General features: G+C 35.7%; 1 protein-coding gene across 1 annotated transcript in view; it reads right to left on the bottom strand.

Annotated features, from left to right (window-relative positions):
• Positions 1-19,459, bottom strand: part of SDHAF3 (succinate dehydrogenase complex assembly factor 3) — a 64,787-nt gene extending 45,328 nt beyond the window's left edge. The window contains exon 1 of the mRNA XM_060632536.3: positions 19,166-19,459. Coding sequence (XP_060488519.2) covers positions 19,166-19,339 — 174 coding nt within the window. The 5' untranslated portion in view covers positions 19,340-19,459. The remainder of the gene's footprint in view (positions 1-19,165) is intronic.
• Between the last annotated feature and the right edge of the window lie 373 nt (positions 19,460-19,832).

Here is a 19,832-nt window from a genome sequence, read left to right as displayed (position 1 = left end):
TAGTTGTGGTGCGTATGTAATTTATAACTGTGCCCAAACTGTGATATTCTAATCAGAACAGTACCTGTTGTTAAAACTAACACTTCTTACAAATCTGTAGTTTCACAGTAAAGTAATCCACAAAATTCTGTAACAAGGCTGACACTGAATGCAATGCTTCAGCACAGTTGTATCAACTTTCTGTTTGTGCTGCCTATTATCTACAGATGTAAAGGCGTGCCTGGGTGGCACAGTCGGTTAAGCGTCCGACTTCAGCTCGGTCATGATCTCGGGGTCCCTGAGTTTGAGCCCCGCGTCGGGCTCTGTGCTGACAACTCAGAGCCTGGAGTGTGCTTTGGATTCTGTCTCCCTCTCTCTCTGCCCCTCCCCTGCTCACACTCTGTCTCTCTCAGAAATAAACATTAAAAATTTAAAAAATATTGGAGCTTTAAAAAAACTAACTTGTACATCAACCTAAGAGTTCTACAATAATATTGAACATTTTTGTAAACAAGTTTTTAAGTTCTGGTTGCATTTTGTTCAAATCAGTAGGAATTCTTTATGAGACAAAGAAGCAAAAAGTTTAAGCTTTTAACTTACAACAAATGGCATTTTTTTTTATTTTTATTTTTTAACGTTTATTTATTTTTGAGACAGAGAGAGACAGAGCGTGAACAGGGGAGGGGCAGAGAGAGAGGGAGACACAGAATCTGAAACAGGCTCCAGGCTCTGAGCTGTCAGCACAAAGCCTGACGCAGGGCTCGAACTCACAGACCATGAGATCATGACCTGAGCCGAAGTCGGATGCTTAACCGACTAAGCCACCCAGGCGCCCCCAAATGGCATTTTTAAAAAACAAAGTTTATAAACAAGAAGACTGAAATTTGTTGCTACTAAAAGAAACACTAAATTTTAAAAGCACAAACAGCATATAAGATTTAATTCTGAAATTCCATCATTACATATCTATTACAACTTTTGACAGCCATCTTTTAAAGGAGCTATTTATAAATGGATATATTTATACTCACACTAAAATGGATAAAAATTGAAAAGGCCTATGATTTTCGAGCATCTAAATTTGGCAAAACATTCAAAATAATCATAAAGACAACTTATCTGACAAGGTCTGTCTTGTAAAAATATTTGTCAAAGAAAGTTACTCTAAATGGAGATTAAAAGATAGTACCTGTTAAAATATTTGGGCTTAAATAGTGATACCTTAAAGTACAAAAAAAAAAAGGTTAATTTGAGAAATCCTCCATTGAGCAGAATTACCTTTAGCTCCTTTGATATCTCAGTACCTACAGAAAGATGTTTTTCTCAAAGAAGTCAACAATTCAAAGCTGTTAATGATAAAATATAACTTTGAAAAGGCTTGCAGGCAATTTTAAGGAAAAATTTTAAATAACAAAACAATATTGCCAAAGTTGTGTTCTTCAGGAAAAAAGTGACACAGTATTATAGACAGAAACAGCTAAAAAGAAAGGATATTACTATATCCCACGAGTTATTATCCTATTTATGTTCTTTTTGTATTGTTCATATAATCACTATACGGGGGGGAGGTGCCTTAAAGTAAACAGATACATATAATTTTTATATTTTGAAAATTTATTTTTGGAAAGTTTTCATAAAGAACTATTGTATAGGTCTATCAATAAAAGCCAAATTTGTAGGTCAATAAATATACCTTTTATATATGTGTATGTGTGTTGTACAATTTTACTTTAATGCTTTACACCCAGGTGTCCCACTTCTGACAAATTATACAATACAAAAAAAACACTTGCACATTGAAAAAGGCCATAATGTTTCTAGCCACAGGTAAAAAATGCCATGCCATTCCCTTTTTTCAAACTAGATAATCATCTAATGTTCAAAACAAAATTTCCACAAAATTTCCAAATTTTTACTTTTATCTTTTTCAGGTCATCATTTGAATAATTCATAATTTTACAATTAATCTGCTGTACCTATGTAAAAATTGCATGGTCTTTAAATTTTTATTAAAAGTATACTGTTTTAGTAAGAATCACAAATATTAACTCAAAAACAATAATGTATTTTGGTAGCTATCTGCCTTGAAAGATTGTCAACTCTAGAAAACAAAGATTATACCTGGTGAAATTTTTTATGATTATGAATTATCAGTGTCTACAGTGGTATATGAAACATGACAAGCATTAATATTTATAGAATGAAATGAATTTCTTAAATTAAGACAAGGGCACTTTCACAGAAGATCTGACAATGATAGCGAAAACAGTAAACAGAGCAGGAAGCCTGAGACAGCCATTCAAAATTCTAAGCAAGTTAACATAAAAGAATGTATGTTGCATCAATTCCTTAATTTCTAAAATAAAGTCAAATAAAAGTCCACATACTGGGTTTGATACATTTATAAATAGTAAACAACCAAACTAAATTTCCCCTAAACTGATTAATCAAGAAAAAATACACTTACCAAAACAATTATTTTAAACACTATTCAAGGGAAACCCATGAAACCTTCAAAAATGGATTAAACCTGTATACAAGAAAATAGAAAAAAATTTCTACTTTAAAATTAGTGAAACCATTTAAAATACTTTAAATGGCAAGAACATTTGATATAGATATACATATTTATATGAGACAATACAAACAGGAAAACTACTAGCTGCAACATGAAAAGACAAAACACTATTTCAGATAAAATTTTTTTTTTTTAGTTTTTTTAATATATATTTTTTTAACGTTTATTCACTTTTTGAGAGACAGAGACAGTGTGTGAGCAGGGCAGGGGCAGAGAGAGAGGGAGACACAGAATCCGAAGCAGGCTCCCGGCTCTGAGCTGTCAGCACAGAACCCGACACGGCCCAACACACCGACACGGCCCCAACACACCGACACGGGGCTTGAACTCAGGAGCCATGAGATCATGACCTGAGCCCAAGTCGGATGCTTAACTGACTGAGCCACCCAGGCGCCCCTATTTCTGATAAAATTGAAACAAACTTTTCTGAAATTCATTCAACAGCCTTTCCAGATATAAGGATCTTCTGCCATCATGTGGAAACTTCTGAAATTACACTTCACAAAAAATACCAGTATCTCTTCTGATACTGGAAAATTCCAGTGTCTCGGTAGAGGATTTGTTTCCCAATATTAGAATCCAGTTATAAACAAGATACATATTCTTAGAAGAATTTAGTGAAAATGATTATGCACAGTTGCTCTTAGCTCCTCTCTTCTTCCTGAGAGAAGATGGTGTTGACTGCAGCTTAAGGAAACCGCATGATGGACAACCTCTTTTTTGTTTCCAAGATTCTTAGCAATTATGGCTATCCTAGGTCTCTTGCAGTTCATGATCTTAAATTCCTTAAATATTTGTTCCTCACACTTTAGGAGGAACACTTTAGGCACTTTAAAAACTATCTTCAATGGAAAAGGAAACAGGAATATAAAACTACTTTAACTTGTCCTGAGTAATTAAGAACCACAGATGTTGGTTATAAATTTTTTAAAAACCAGGGGCGCCTGGGTGGCTCAGTCGGTTAAGCGTCCGACTTCAGCTCAGGTCACGATCTCACGGTCCGTGAGTTCGAGCCCCTCGTCGGGCTCTGGAGCCTGCTTCAGATTCTGTGTCTCCCTCTCTCTCTGCCCCTCCCCCATTCATGCTCTGTCTCTCTCTCTGTCTCAAAAATAAATAAACGTTAAAAAAAAATAAAAAATAAAATAAAAATAAATAAATAAATAAATAAATAAATAAATTTTATAAAGACCAAAAGCTTAGGAACAGCTACACAGCAACAACAACACCACAATTATAAACTGTACCTACATTCATATGCCTAGTGACTTATCAATATATCTAGACAAAAACGTGAATTAAACTGCTTGGACTAAGCCTAGTACCCTATGAAATTTAACACTGAATTCTTGTGTATTTATGAAATACAATTTAAGAATTCTCGTATCAGGGTAAAAGACTTTGCATAACTCTTAATCTTTATAAAGGCTACACACATTCAATTGATTAATTTTTTAATCTAACTATGGCTATTAGTATGTTTGGTCTTCATCTGAAATATAATCACACAAATTTTCTTTTGGGAAAAAAAAGACAAGATTTACTGAACATCTTTTATAAGCAAAACACTGTCCCAGGAGCTTTAAAGTACACAAAGATAGGTAAAACAGAATTTTTGTCCTCAAGGGATTTACCATCTACTAGTGCCAAAAGAACGTGCATAAACAACTATACTACAATGTTGAAACATTATCAAAACAAAAATGCCAAAAAAAGAATGTGTTAGGAAATTAGAAGATAGAGTTTTGCTATATACTGAAGAATTAATCAAGAAAGAGTAGATATGAAAGTACTGAAGCTGTTGCAAAAGGTATTTTAGGATTTGGCCATATGGCAAAAGGAAAACATTTAGACCAAATGAATAGTGAAAGTCAAAACAACTTCAAGTCACATTTAGAGAACAACACTCAGTCAAATGTGACTGGATCGTAGGCTACGTGGTAGAGAGTATTGAGATGGAAGGAAAAATATATTCAAGCCAGATTTTGCAGAGTTTCAAACTCTAGGTTAAAGAGAGGTCAATGGGAAAACAATGATGATTTCTGACAAAAGCAATGATATGGTCAAAGTTGTGTTTTATAAGCTGACAATTAAAAGAGATGAGGCAAGATTATTTATGATACTGCTATAAACATCTAGAGGGAATGAGAATGCAAATAGGTCAGAGTTCTGATATGGTAATAGGAAACAAAATCAACAGAATTTAGCAACTAATTGGATATAGAAGATAAGAGAGAAAGAAGAATTAAGAAAAATGAAATCACAAAATTTGTTTTTAGCACCGTCAACAAATCTTGCCTCCTTCCTACCCCACACCAGAGGTTAAGTAGCTAGCATTTATTGAGAACTAATTATGGCTCAAGGCAACCATTGTGAATATATTATCTTACTGACTCCTTAACCTCAGAGGTAACTACTGCTGGTATTCCCATTTTACTGATGAGGAAACAGGCTTGGAGTGGTTAATCAAATTATCCAAGGTCACAGGGTATGTGACTGGACTAGTCAATGTCAGATAATCATTAAAGTGTTACTGATAACAGTTTACAATGGAATCTCCCACAGAGAGATTTTTAATGTTTGTGAGAGAGAGACAGAGCGAGCAGGGGAAGGGCAGAGAGAGGGAGACACAGAACCCAAAGCAGACATCAGGCTCTGAACTGTCAGCACAGAGACCAACACAGGGCTCCAACTCACGGACCACCAGATTGTGACCTGAGCAAAGTCAGACACTTAACCTACTGAACCACCCAGGTGCCCCGGGGTAAAAGAAACTCAAAGATAAAAAGATCTTTAGAATACAACAGAATGGATCCCTATGAAGGAACATCAAGAGACAAGGTAGATACACTGAGTAGAAAACTGCCTAATCATTGATGCAATTGGCTGAAGGAGTTTTCCTCCTGTACTCATACAGGTTTTTGCCCTACTGCCCAAAAACCAACGTTTCCAGCTGCTATTCTTTAAGGTACAATGTGTCTCATACTATCTTACACAGTCTTGTAGCCAACTTAATAAAGTCCCTAAAGATACTGACCATGTATTAATCTCTGAATCCCCTGAAAATGAGTAGGCATTGGATGAATGAGTGAACCAATAAACTCGGATGGGCTGCTTCCATCTAGTCCTCCCTGACATTGTGTGACCAACATCCTCACGCAATTCAAGGCCCATATTTGGAACAATTTCTGATTCTTTACTTCCCTTCCAGTTTTTGACCTTAATAATGTCCTCTGGACTATCCCTCAATACACTCAATTTGTAAAGACCATAGAAAAACAAATGTTTGGCTCTATTTTTGTACAAAAGGCTTTTTCTCCTAAATCCCAGGACATTTCCAAAGGTTCCCTAACCGACTGACTACTCCTCCAGTTGTCAAGGAAAGGCTTTACTTTCCAAGGGACCCAACAGTACCCATGTTCAATCGAGAGAGGATTTTCCTTTGACTGACTATCCAGTAGGCTGTGCAAAGGATCTAAAAGATACAGCCAAGTTCCCAACGCTCTCAGCTTTGATTTGTGTATAACTTTCCCAGAGAAACAATGTAACAAATAGTGGTTAGGCTCCCAGACAGCCTTGCAGAAAAAGTCTATTTAACCACAGAGCAGTTAGAATATTACACAACAGCAAACACATTTTATGTTTTCACTATAAATATACCATGTTTATGCTGTATTATGGACTAAAGAGATGTTTATGGCTAATTCTGGTTAACACCATTTTAAAATCCACAAAAGGAGGACACATTATCATTAGTATCTTCCAAGTATTAAGCAGAGCAATAAACTACTGGGAATCAAACTACAGAGAGTAGAAAGCTAACAAACATAACTAAAAAGCAACGTATACATCTACTTCTATGACTACAAAGATAAAACAAAAAGAAAAACAAAACATTAAGATTTGGGATACAGTTTGCTTTTAAGATAGAAAAAAACTAAACAACTTTTTAAACTTTGGATAACTTCACACTAGCCCAGTGAATATTTAAGAAAATATAGCTTAAAAATGTACTGTAGTTCAATCTTACTATATGAACACTGCCACCTCCTTAATTCAGGGTGTAGAGCACATTTTGATAGCATTTAGTTGAAAAGAATAGAACTAAAATAATCTGGTGTGTCTCACTCATCAAAAGTGCCAAATCTGAATTTGTTCTTCACATCAAACAGAAATTAAATTTTATTCTTTTTAGACACACTCCATCGACATGTGTAGACACACCCTATTTAAAACAAATTTGATGTATGCAAATGCAGGTTTACACAAAGAAACAAATTATGGGCTGATTATTCACCACAAAAGGATTCACAAAGAATTCCCTTACTTAATAGTAAGTTTGCCAGTATGTTTAAAGTATAGTTACATTTAAAAAAAAAAATCGATTTATCAACAACTTTTCAAAAATATAGTATAAAAGTAGTTACAAAAGTATCAAGCTTCAGAAACTTCTATCACTACAATCTTTGTCCCCAAAGCTTGACATATCTAGAAGGTGAAACTGAAAGATTAAATACAATAGCTGTAAATGGCATAGAAATATATATTTTTAAATAGTTCTTAATTATATACTTTTGTAACTATCCTAATAATAATCATTAAACTACCAGATTCTTCTTTAAAACTATATGCAGAGGCTGGCATAGTTAATATGGCTAAAGGTGGCCCAGAGCAAACAGTCCAGCTGCCTTCTTTATGCAGGTAAAGCGGCATCTGTACAAAAGAAGAAAAATCCAGAGATCCCAATAAGCATCGTAGTTTTTGCTTTGTTTTCCTTTGCAGTGTTCTAAGTGCCCTGAGATATAGAAGACAATATCTAGGGAAAGGAAATCCAAATTTGATGATCCAAAAATGGAGCATTTTGGACCAACTTGGGGAAGCAGGAAAGATCCTAACGCCCCCAAATGGCCATTACTGGCTAATTTCTTCTGTTCTGTTCAGAGTGCACCCTAAGATCAAAGCCAAAAACCCTAGCATCTCCACTGAAGACCAAACAGATGTGGAGTAATCTGACAGCAAAACAAAACAAAACAAAACAAAAAACAAAAAACAACAACAACAAAAAAAACAGCCTCACAATAAGGTAGTGAGGCTAAAAAAAAGAAAAAGAATTTAGCCAGTAGGGAAAACTTGATGGTACAAAGGAGATAGCTTGTTGCCTAAAAAAGAAAAAAAGAGGAAGAGGAAGATAGTGAAGAGGATGACAGGAGGAGGGGAGATGGAGGGGTTTGAGGATGAGCGGAGGATAGAGAAAACTGAATATCTCCACATGAATTCCAGAGTGAAGAAAACGTGGTATAGACGTCTCTGTCTCTACCCTCATTAGATTTAATTACAAAATTAGAACAGAATCATACTGCACTTTCTAAAAGCATCCTGGAAGTATTAAGTGATTTACATGAATGAAGCAGCCAAGGGTTTTAGAGCACTCAGACACTATTATCAAAGTTATACGTTTCCAAATTTTTTAAAATAAGTTTTTCTCACTCTGCACATCTTACTCTTAGCTTTGTAAAGGCATTTAAAGACGTTCATGGTATTTTTTATAAGCAATATTAACTGGGGTCATTGGCTAGGAATCCTGAGCTATCAATGTATGTATCCATTGCTTATGAAATGGCTAAGTAACATACACAAACTATCACGGCCCATGCTGGGAAGTGTGAGGCAGTGAACAAGATGCCTTTTGGAGGAGTCATGGTTTAGAATGTGTGCCATGAAACTAGGCCCACCGATGCTACATGCTGATGTTGTTGTGGTTGTTTGGGGGTAAATGTATATACGTATTTGCCATGCCATCTACTGCCAGTCTTAGTTTGGAAGGGGGAAAGTCTCTATGAGAAGTGTATGTATTTTTTATTCAATGGGATAGTTTTTAAACAAGCTGTAGGTCTCCTCACCTTCAGCCAAATGAAGAGTCACTGCATCAAAGTCCAGAAACCTTTGCTACTTAAACATACAGTATGTAATATTGTATTTTTATTTGTTTATAATAATGAAATCTTTTTGAAGGAAAATAAAACATTTATGTGTGTATTTAAATTCTATTCAAATAAAGCATAAATACTTATTTTTTGAGAGCACAGAAGTCAAAATGCAGTTTATTTTGGAAATGCTTCCAAGCTCTAGTGATTTACAAGTTGAGAAGAGCAAAAACTTGTAAATAAGATAAATATGATCCTCCCTTGGGAATCAAGCTAATTAAATCAACACACAATGGGAAATATCTGAATTCTCTCAGGCCCAGATGACAAATTAGGTAGCTGAATCTATTAGCACATTAATAGCAATAATAATAATAAAGCTTTGACAGAAATAAAGTGCTTACAATGAAAATAATAAAATAACAAACTATTCAGAGGGGGCAAACTTGCGTTTGATATGCGTTCAGCACTATCCAGGAAAAAAAAAAGCAGTGAAGCAATAGAACCCACAATGTTTTCTGCTGCAGAAAACAGCAGAGGCCTGATGAAAAATCTCTCATGCCTACCCACTTCCCATTATTTTAATTCCATGTTTACCAGGCAACCTTCTAAATACTAATTCAGTTTCCCAGAAAGCTTAATAGAGGTCCACAATCCCGCACTTACAATTCTGATGTCAAAAAAGTTTCAAAAAAACAAAAGCTTTTTCAGAACTTATCTGGCAACAAATCTTAACCTAAATGGACATGAGCCCTTTATTTATTCTATTTAATATTAACTGTCAAATATTTTACTACAGAAATATTAACATATTTGATTACAGGTACGATCCCAGATTCCACTCGAGTATTTCATAAAATTCAGTCATACTCCTTATTACCTTTCTAAAAATCTAAAAAATTCTGAATTCTGAGATCTCTGTAAAAGAAATCCCTGGGTCTAAATATAAATATTCTGACTCCTGGAAAAGAAGAGCCCCTTTCACCAGTCCCCATTCCCCCGCCCACAGAAATGAATATTCTGGTTTATACTTCAATCATCATTCTGATTCATACTTCAATATTTATAAATTTAGTTAGTATGAGTCTGATGCCAACATCTCTGATCGTCTCTGGGTATATTGGTATGTTGGTACATAAAGTCCAATTCCAGACCTACAAGATCAGTCACCAGGAATTATAATCACAATCTTGGGGGGCACATTCCTACCTGGAATCTCTGTCCTAAACCTACTGGCTTCCAAGCCACCAAGTTAGCCCACTCACCAGTCTTCATCCTCTCTGACTGACCTACTAGCAGACAAACCAACAGTTAACCAATCTCTCCTCTCAGTCCTGTCAGCCTGGTACAACTTCTACAATACTTGGAAAAAAGAAAATGTGAACAATTAAAATACAATAGATTTTTAACAGTTATCAAGTAGCAACTGAATTTTGATCAAATTAAGTTACTGGAGAATCAATGAATAGTTAAGTATGATCTCTAGGAAATTAAGCAGAAGATTCTTCATGTTGTTTTAAAAAAAAAAAAACTTTATGCCAGAAAATGGCCCTGATGATTCTTTTCTGATCTCAGTTTAGAGCACTAACAATTCTAAAATAGGTCTTCTAGTGGTTAGTAACTAGATAAAGTTTAATTTTGAGCCTACACTTTTTTTTTTTTTTTTACAATACTTGATAGTTTTCAGTGTACAGGTTTGTATATCCTTTGTCTGAATTATCTCTGAGTATTTAATATTTTTTATGGTAAGCAGTATTTTTAAATCTTAATTTCCAAGTTTGCATTGCTAGTATATAAAAATACAGTTAATTTTTGTGTATTGATCGTGTTATCATACAACCTTGTTAAACTGACTTACTAATTCTAGAATTTTTTGCAGATTCCATCAGACTTTCTACATAATCATATTGTCTGTGAATAAACACAGTTTTCTTCCTTTTTTCCAATCCAGATACCTTTTATTTCTTCTATCTTATTTCATTGGCCATTTACAATGTTGAATAGTTTTTTTCATTGCATTTACAAAACTGGATCTGGAATCTGGAAAATATGAGGTTCAAGGAAGAAAAGTATAATCATCCTTAACCATGACACCAAAAGATAAACACTGTTTCTGTGTAATTATATCATGAACAGGTTTCCATGCCGTTAATGCTTCTGAAATGCTATTGCTAGCTGCATACTAACCCATCCATCATATGGCTATGCTATCATTTCATTCTTCCTCCATCATTGAATATCTACACTGCTTTAGATTTTTCATTATTACCATATACATGCAGCACAATTAACATCCTTGTATATAAATCATAGAATGATCTCGTATTAGAGTCCCTTTTACCCATTATTTTATTAAAGCTGTTAGTGTTTTCACTATCCAAACTAATAAGTGTTTTATATTAATGCTGTTAATCATATATCACATTAATTCAAAATATATTCCATTTGCCTTTTTAACTTTCTAAAATTGAGAAGTTCTTAATTTTATATTAATTTTAACTGTATTACAAAAACAAAATGTGCCATTTGCAACTACATGGATGGAACTAGAGGGTATTATGCTAAACAAAATTAGTCAGAGAAAGACAAGTATCATATGACTTCACTCATCTGAGGAATTTAAGATACAAAACAGATGAACATAAGGGAAGGGAAGCAAAAATAATATAAAAACAGGGAGGAGGACAAAACATAAGAGACTCTTAAATATAGGGAACAAACAGAAGATTGCTGGAGGGGTTGGAGGAGGGGGGATGGGCTAAATGGGTAAGGAGCATTAAGGAATCTACTCCTGAAATCACTGTTGCACTATATGTTAACTAACTTGGATGTAAATTAAAAAATAATTTTAAAAAATTAAAAACATTAAATCTTAAAAAAAACAAATACAATGTTTTTGTTTTGTTTTTTTCTTACCCATTCTATTACTATAAAAACATATTACCCTAAAACCAACAGAAAAGATTAGACAGAAAAATCAGTATTACCATAAAAGTGTAAATAAGGTAAGCCAATTTGATACACTTTTAACTCATCTAATATAAGCATATCTTAGAGGTAAAGAAATGTATTGGTCCATCCCTATCTTCAAGGATAAAATACTATTCTTACTGAGACCACTGAGGCCTAAATAAACCTTCCAAAAATTACAGAAAAATGTATGTGCCCAACTTTAACAACAGTTTAACAGATGTATCGTAGCAACTTCCATTCTCATTTCATTACTGAAAAAAATTTTGAGAAAGAAATGTGTGGCAACTAGCATCTTGGGCTAATAAACTTAAAAATAAATCATTATGTAAATAATAATTAAACTTTTATTTATTATGCTAGAGGTGTAGAAGATAAAAATATGATTAAGAAGCTTCTCTTTCCCTTAGGAAAAATACAAAAACTGGAGGAAGAATCAAATATACAAATAAACTGTTGCAAGCAAACAAGCAAAATTCAAAGGAAAAACACCAATAAACATTTTATATTGCAAAAGTTTAATATTTTTTCGAAACATTAATTTCATGAGGTAAGAGCACAAAATTTTTTTCCTATCTAGCTGTGTGATACCAAATAGGTCATTTTACTTCTGTAAGCCTTAGTTACTTTATCTTTAAAAATGAAAGAATAGAAGAAGTTCCAGTTTAAGATGGCAGACTGGAGAAATCCTAGCAGCAGCAGCAGCAGCTTATTTCTTATTTCCTCCCCTTCAAAACCTCCTTAACCTGATAGTAAAGAATTTCTAGAAGCAGTAATCCATAATGACTAAAGAACAATGGAGCCATTACCAGCCAAGAGATTTCAATACATTTCTCATGACAGAAAGCAGGTAGCAGAGTATAGCTCATAAAACAGTGCAGATACAGGGAGCCAAAGCTTAGAATACAGAACAGAGAATATAGCTGAAGATGAAGCCAAACCACCAGAACCAACTGAACACAAATACAGGTAGGTAAAGAAACTAGGAGTGAGAAGCAAATCTAAGGGAGATTAATTGAAACTCTAACCCTGAAAGTAAGTTTCCAATCAACAAGCCTATCTGTATGCAGAATTCTGTTTCTTACTGCTTTGTTTGTAAATAAGGACAGATGACCAAAATTCACAAGGTATTTGAGACATAATAATGAAATAAAATGAAAAACGTTCAATTACAGAGATAAATAAGTAATAAAAAATATTGCTTTTTATTATAACCGTACTATACTAATTTTTAACCATGTGCGTACATTACCTTGACTTTTTTTTAAGTGCATTAACTGAAAATAAAAAATGAATTTATTTTAGCAATCCCAAGCTCCCTTTCAGTCAATTCTAATACTCTCTATGTAAAATTTCAGACATTTATTCTTCTTAAGCAACTGTAAAATATATTTCAAAAAAAAAAATAGTATGTTAAACCAGTAAACCTATGCATATGCAATCCTTTATCTTCTTAAATTCTGTGCAAACATTTCAAATTTTTAAGACTGTGTGTTATGTATACACACACACATACAGACCTATTTTCTTTTCTTTATTTTTTTAGGGTGCCTGACTGGCTCACCCAGTAAAACACCTGACTCTTGATCTTGGGGTCGTGAGCTCAAGCTCCACATTGGGTGTAGAGATGTATTTTAGAACCATAACCACTAGCATATTAATATTATTATACTACCATCATTATTTTAAGCCTGAAAAATCAAATAAATTTTAAATAATTTAAATAAAAGAAATATACCTCCATGTTTCAGTAATGTGAATGCATGCAATATTGATCAAATTGGGATTTTTAAAATACCTTTAGCTATTTATAACACAAGTATTGTTATAACACATCTCATGACATCAATAAAAGTTAAATATTCCTAAATAAAAACAACATCTTAAAAGCATCACTACAAAGCCAAATACCTCAGAAAGGGGAAAAAATTTTATGTTCCAAAGATAGACAGTTTCATATCCTCTCCTTTATCCCCTGTTCCATATTAGATAAGGATCGCAATATGGCTAAAAATTTTTAAAAGGTAAAGCTTAATGAAGAAAACATATATCACCGTTCAATAAACCATCACCATCCAATAAACCATCACAAAAACACTATATTGAGGAACTTGCTGAATAAACAGCACAACTGAGAAGTTCACAAATGACTCCCTCCTACTTTGTAGATGCATCCCCCAACATCTACGATCCATCTATGGAACAGAGGATTCCTTTTCTTCTGCAAGCTCAAACACAAACCACAAATTGGGTGTTAATAAGCGACAAAATGAGGTCCCCAAATCAGGTAAGAAAGGCATACAATTATAAAAACTGCAAAATACCCATTCAAGCCTAATTATCCTAAGTTAGGGAAACTCTAAATATAGGTGACATGCAACTTAATCATACATTTTTTATCTGATGATCTACTTCAAAGTCTTAAGACAAGGATATTGTGAGTTACAAATGGATGGTTACATGAACTCTGAAGCACATCCTCTTCTCAAATACAACAAAATAAAACAAAAAAGCAAATGTTACATAATATCTAGACCATCACACAAATCTACACAATTAAACATAAGGACAAAAGTACATTCCTGTGCAGAAGAGGCCAGAACCAACCAACTGCAGAAGAAAAGAACTAAACAGTTCCAGCACTATACTACTACCTTCTTTCTCTTAACTCCTAAATGTTAGTGGTCTATTTCTGCCAACCTTTGCCCAGGTTTTACCCAACCTGGGCACTTTCAACCATACCTTTGAACGACCAGCTAACTACAGATAATGAATTCCAATTCTCTATCTCCAGCCACAACCTGTCTCCTAAGTATGAGACTTATACCTCAGAACATTTCCACCTGACTGTCCCACCAAAATGCTTAACACAAAATGTACCATACTGTACTCATTCTTCATCTGCCCTTTCTACAGACCTACTCTGGTTACTGGTATCATGTTCGAAAACCTGAGAGTTATCCATTCTATTTCCTCTTCTTTCATTAATCCTCCATCAGTCACCAAGTCAAGTCCCATTCTACATTATAAAGGATAACACTTAAATCCATACTCCCCATTCTCAACACCTGTCTTTGTTCAGGCACATATATATTTGGGATTACAACATCTCTCCTAATAATACTCCCTACCTTCAATCTGACTCATCCTTCATCATTCCTTTATATTGCTGCTAAAGTGATCTTTCTAGAATACAATTCGAATCATTTCACCACTGCTTAAAATCTTTCAGGAATTCCAAATAATCCTAAAATTCAGGGATTCCTAAAATCCTTAGGAGAATATCCTGGCTCTTGCTACCTCTCTAACTTTATCTCTTCCTAATCTCTCATATACGACACTAAATTCTAAATACATCGCTGCAAATCCTAGAAAAAGTCATACTGTTTCTTACCTCAATACCTCTGTATATGTTATTCCCACTTTTGAGAAAATCTTTTTCTTGACATGGTAACTTTGACTTGCTCAAGACTCAACTAGACATTATATGTGGCCCTCAACCGTCTCCACTCCCTACTTGCTCCCATCGCATTTAACAGACACTTTCATACTGTATTAGAATTTTTTTAATGTTTATTTATTTTTGAGAGACAGAGTGAGCAGGGGAGGGGCAGAGAAGGGGGAGACAGAGGATCTGAAGCGCATTCTGTGCTTACAGCAGTGAGCCTGATGCAGGGCTCGAACTCATAAACCAAACCATGAAATTGTGACCTGAGCTAAAGTCGGATGCTCAACCGACTGAGCCACTGAGGCGCCCCTCTACTGTATTACAATTGTCTAATATATGCTACTAAATTTTGGACACCATGAAAATAAAAGACAATTATTATTCATTTTTGTGTGCCACAATGCCTAGCACTTTGCTTGGCAATAATAAGATCGATATTGTGATCGATAATGTGATCGATAACTACTTATAGAATGTGTAAGCAAAAAGAAACAACTTCTTTCCAGAAATAACCTCTACTATAAACATATCCCAACAGACTCAGAGCAAAACAGCTACTTAGGAAAAACAAAGAAACCTGACAAGAAAACAATGGACATAAACAAATGGGGCAGAAAAGGAAAAATTAAACACACAGAGTCTGTTCAGAGTGAGTCCTGACAGCTGTTTATCACTCTTCATCTCACATTCTATAACAACCGTGTTTTACTTGCTATTTAATCTTCAACGTTTATTCTGATTTCCCAGAAAATAAGTGGCGAATAGTCCTTCTCGCCACAACAGGGCAGACAGAGAGGGGGAAAAAAAAGGAAAGTATTACCTAAATCAGTTATTCTTCAAAACTGAGCAGTTAGAACTTTAAAAATGCAATAATAAGACCCCTCATCTACCCAGCCCCAATTCCACTGCTAAGAGTTGCCTCCTAAAAGATATGAGTTAAGATTACAACACACATTCTCCCTAACAGATTCCCAACAACTCTTCCTGAACCTACATTTTTTTTTTCTCTTATGGTAAGATATTATATAAATTCACTATTTTCTCTGTATGTAAGCATATACATTTTTATCCTTAGAAAACATGAAATACTTTCCTCCTACCTTCCCCTAAGTGGTCCTTGAACAGAAAGTTCCCCAGCTGAATTCGCTCTATCATTTGCCAGTTTTCCATGATTACAAACGAAAGGAACAGAGAACTTTCCTCCTAATGCTGGGACCTCTAATATGCCTGATCCTTCCTTTCTCTTTTCCCCAGTGGTACCCATACCCAAATTTACCCTTTAAAGTAAAGCAAATTCAGAATACATTCAAGTTCTTAAGTAATTTTGGAAATATATGAGAGAATATCAAAATCCAAAGTCCACAAAGAACAGTAAGTCTACAACTGTGTTACTCTTAATTAGCTTGACATAAACATAAGCATCAAGCTAGTAATACTTATGCGTGCCAAATATGTAATCATCATTAACCAAAATAACAGAAACCCATGCCATAAATAGTAGCATCATATATAACATAAGCATAAATCAGGTATTTTGAAGAACACATAGGAGAGAAAAAAAGCCCAGAAGGCTGAAGGATATCACTTGTTGGTATCACTGTGCTAGCCAAGTTCTATTCCCCTCCAAGTCATTAGAATCTTCTCTAGTCTTCATCCTTGGAACAGAAAAACTAGCTCTCTTGGCAGAATCCACCCTACCCCCCTTCTAACTCCCAGACTTGAGAAAGACTGAGCTGCCTTGAAACTGTGAGAATTATTACTTTACCCAAATAGTTAGATCACTAGGTTTAAACTAATCTTTACCCAGCTGCGAACTCATTAATTACAGGGCCCTAGCCACATTAAAATACACTTTTCTTCATTCCAAAAAAATAAATGAAAATGCTAGATCAATAATGGGGAAGAAGGCACAAGGCTTACCCACAGAAACATTCCAAGAAATAAATTCAGAGGGAATTTATTCAGAGGGCAATAGAAAATCACAACGAGAACTCAACGGCAAGATCCATCGATGAATGCTAAACTAACTGGCAAACTTTAAGGAGAAACAAAATCTTTGTATATCTTCAGAGTATCCCCCAATAGATACAGTAATTTCAAAAGGGAAAATAATAACTTTACAGTGGAGAAACTTGGCAGATAATCACTTTAACCAAGCGACCACAGTTAACATCACAAACAATAAGTCATGTTGGTATGACGTGCCCTCTGATATGATGTGTTGAGGAAAACTCATCACTCTTACGGTATCACCCTCCCACTAACGCACAGCATCAATCTAATCATGAGGGGGAAAAAAATCAGGCAAACGCAGACTGAGAGATATTCTACAAAACAACTTACCAACATTTTTCAAAAAAGTGTCAAACACATGAAAGATAAAAGATTGAAGAACTGTCACAGACGAGAGAAAATTAAGGAGACAGGATGACTAAATGCAACGTGGGATCCTGGATTGGATCCTGCAACAGAACAAGAGCATTAGGGGATATACTGGCAAAATGTGAATAAGGCCTGTAGTTAACATCACTGTGGCAATGTTAATTTCCTTATTTTTTTAACGTTACATTCTTATTTTTGATAACTGCACCATGGTTATGTACAATGTTAATTTAATGTAAGGGGAAGCTGGATATAGAATATATGGGAACTCAGTACTGTCTCTGAAACTCTTCTGTAAGCCTAAGATTATTTCGACAGGTTTTTTTTTTTTTTTTTTTTTTTTTAAAGCTGAATTCCTGATACCAAGCCTCCTAGGTTGATCAACACATTTTTTATTTACCTGGTTGTTTCTATTTTTATGCCTCTCTCCTCCAGCCTATTATCAATTTATTCTGAGTTTTTACTCTTGCTAAAAAACTTCCAAGTTCTTACACTTTAGGACCTCTCAAAGTGCCCTTATATCTTCTCAGCACAGTGCTAGATTCTCCTTTCTGTCCTGTCACAAACTGACTTAGCTTTAAAAATGTCACTTAAACACCCTAATTTCTTACAGATTCACTGCAATTAGCAATTTAAAAAGTGCTTATAAATAACTTTACAGACATTAATTTAGAGGCGCATAAATACTGTTATTATTTTACAGATAAGAAAATAAGACTAGGAAAAATTAAGCGATGTGAAATTTAATAAATTCCAGAACCTGAATCTGAATCCAGTTCTGGCTCCAAGACCAAGTTACCATATTAAAAGAAAGCAATTTGCATTTAAGATTCAACTTCCCTGGCTCCATGCAGTCTAATTACCTCCAACACACATGATTTTTATAAAAGTTCTAAATTTCACCATTGTCTAAATAACCATCTTGCAAACTACAATCAAGAATTCTGAGATTCAGTGAAAACCTTCTGTGTTCACTCAAACCATAATCTTTATAATTAAAAAAAAAACCCGACATCAATTTGGCCATCAACTTTTTAAGCTTTCAAAGAATCACTTACCTCTGTTCTTTTACTAACACTGTTTCATGCTTTCAAATACCTGAGATGACGCTCTAACTCCCAATCCATTCATTTATTGATATTTGCAAATCATAACTAAGGCAATTATGCTAGGCCCCTAACCCCACGAAATATTTTAAATAGCCTCACTCTAAAAAAGGGATGGGAAGTCAAAGGGCTAATCCCCAATGCACGTGTCTGAGATTTAATGCAATGGTACAGAACAGCATGCAACAAAGTAACGAAACTTGAAATTCCCGAGAAATCAACTTTCACCTGACTTAACTCTGAGCATTTTTCTCCTCCACTGCTTGCAGTTGTATCCGGTATCTATTATCAGTCAACTGAGAACATTATTAACACCCGAGAAAGGGCACGGACATTTAGAAAACAGTATGGAAACAAGCCTCTAAGTCTGAAAACTACGTTACGAGAAAACCATTAATTTATTAATAGGCACTTGCTACGTGCAAGGTACTGGAGAGGCAACAAGCTGCTTGATGGTGACTTATTCAATTTTGTAACCTCCCATCCTCATTCCTCCAGAGCCTGGCATGGGAATGAGCTCAAGACGAATTGTTTTGGAGACGCTGATGTAACGGGATCTGCTCCTGCCAGGAACCGGTGGCAGAAATAGACCCGCAGGGGATGTAACTTTGGGAAGTACTGTTTGAACAGCTTTGCGCTGTTTAATTCAAACGCAACAGGCTGCCGCTGTTCGATCCTGCGTGGAGCCCGCGGGAAACCAGCAGGGACAGGAGGTCTCTCACGGGGACAAACCGGGACACCTTTGAGGGTCTGGGGCAAAGAAAAGGTGGCATTCACTTGCCTCCCATTCCTGCAAGAAACGCTGGGCCTCGTCAGAACCAACGGTCTTATGCCTCCTAAACTCGTCCTTCACGTACTGGTCACCAAGGGCTTTAAGGTCTGGGGGCAGACCCCGGTGCAGCAGCAAGATGCGCCGATACAAGGCGCGGACCCGCGAAACGTGCCCTGCCGGCATAGAGGCGAGCGTGGACCTCACACCGCGCGCCTGCGCAAAAGGACGACGCGTACCACCCCACTTAGAAGAGGGGTCTTTGTGAACCGGCACACGGGCGGAAGAGGGCGCGCGACCTTCATCCGGTTTGGTCCGCTCTAAAATCAGGACCTTCCGGAAACCTGAGCCGCAGTGGCGGACGGGGAAATGGGCGGGTCCTTGCCTGGAGGAGGCGTGGCCTTAGTGGAGATACACCTTTGGCGCGGTTACTGAAGCCCAATTTGTTCCCGGGAGAATGGCAGCCAACCAGAGTTCTGGCGTGGGCCTTTTGTTACCCCTCAGTCACGCCACACTCTCCTTTCTAGTCTTCTTATCCTCGGATACAGGCCTGGGAAAGCTTTTTTCAAAGTCGGGCCCCTCCAGGAAGCCTTCCTTGGTTGGGTCGACCCACTTCAGGTGTCTTCGAGTGTTGAGTGTTTCTCTTCGAGAGGGATCAGAGAGGGACTAGGATTAATAT

Source organism: Panthera onca, chromosome A2, assembly GCF_046562875.1.
Source record: "Panthera onca isolate mPanOnc1 chromosome A2, mPanOnc1 haplotype 2, whole genome shotgun sequence".
Lineage (NCBI taxonomy): Eukaryota > Metazoa > Chordata > Mammalia > Carnivora > Felidae > Panthera > Panthera onca.
Note: the sequence above shows the minus strand (reverse complement) of the source record. Positions and strands in the feature narration are given on the sequence as shown.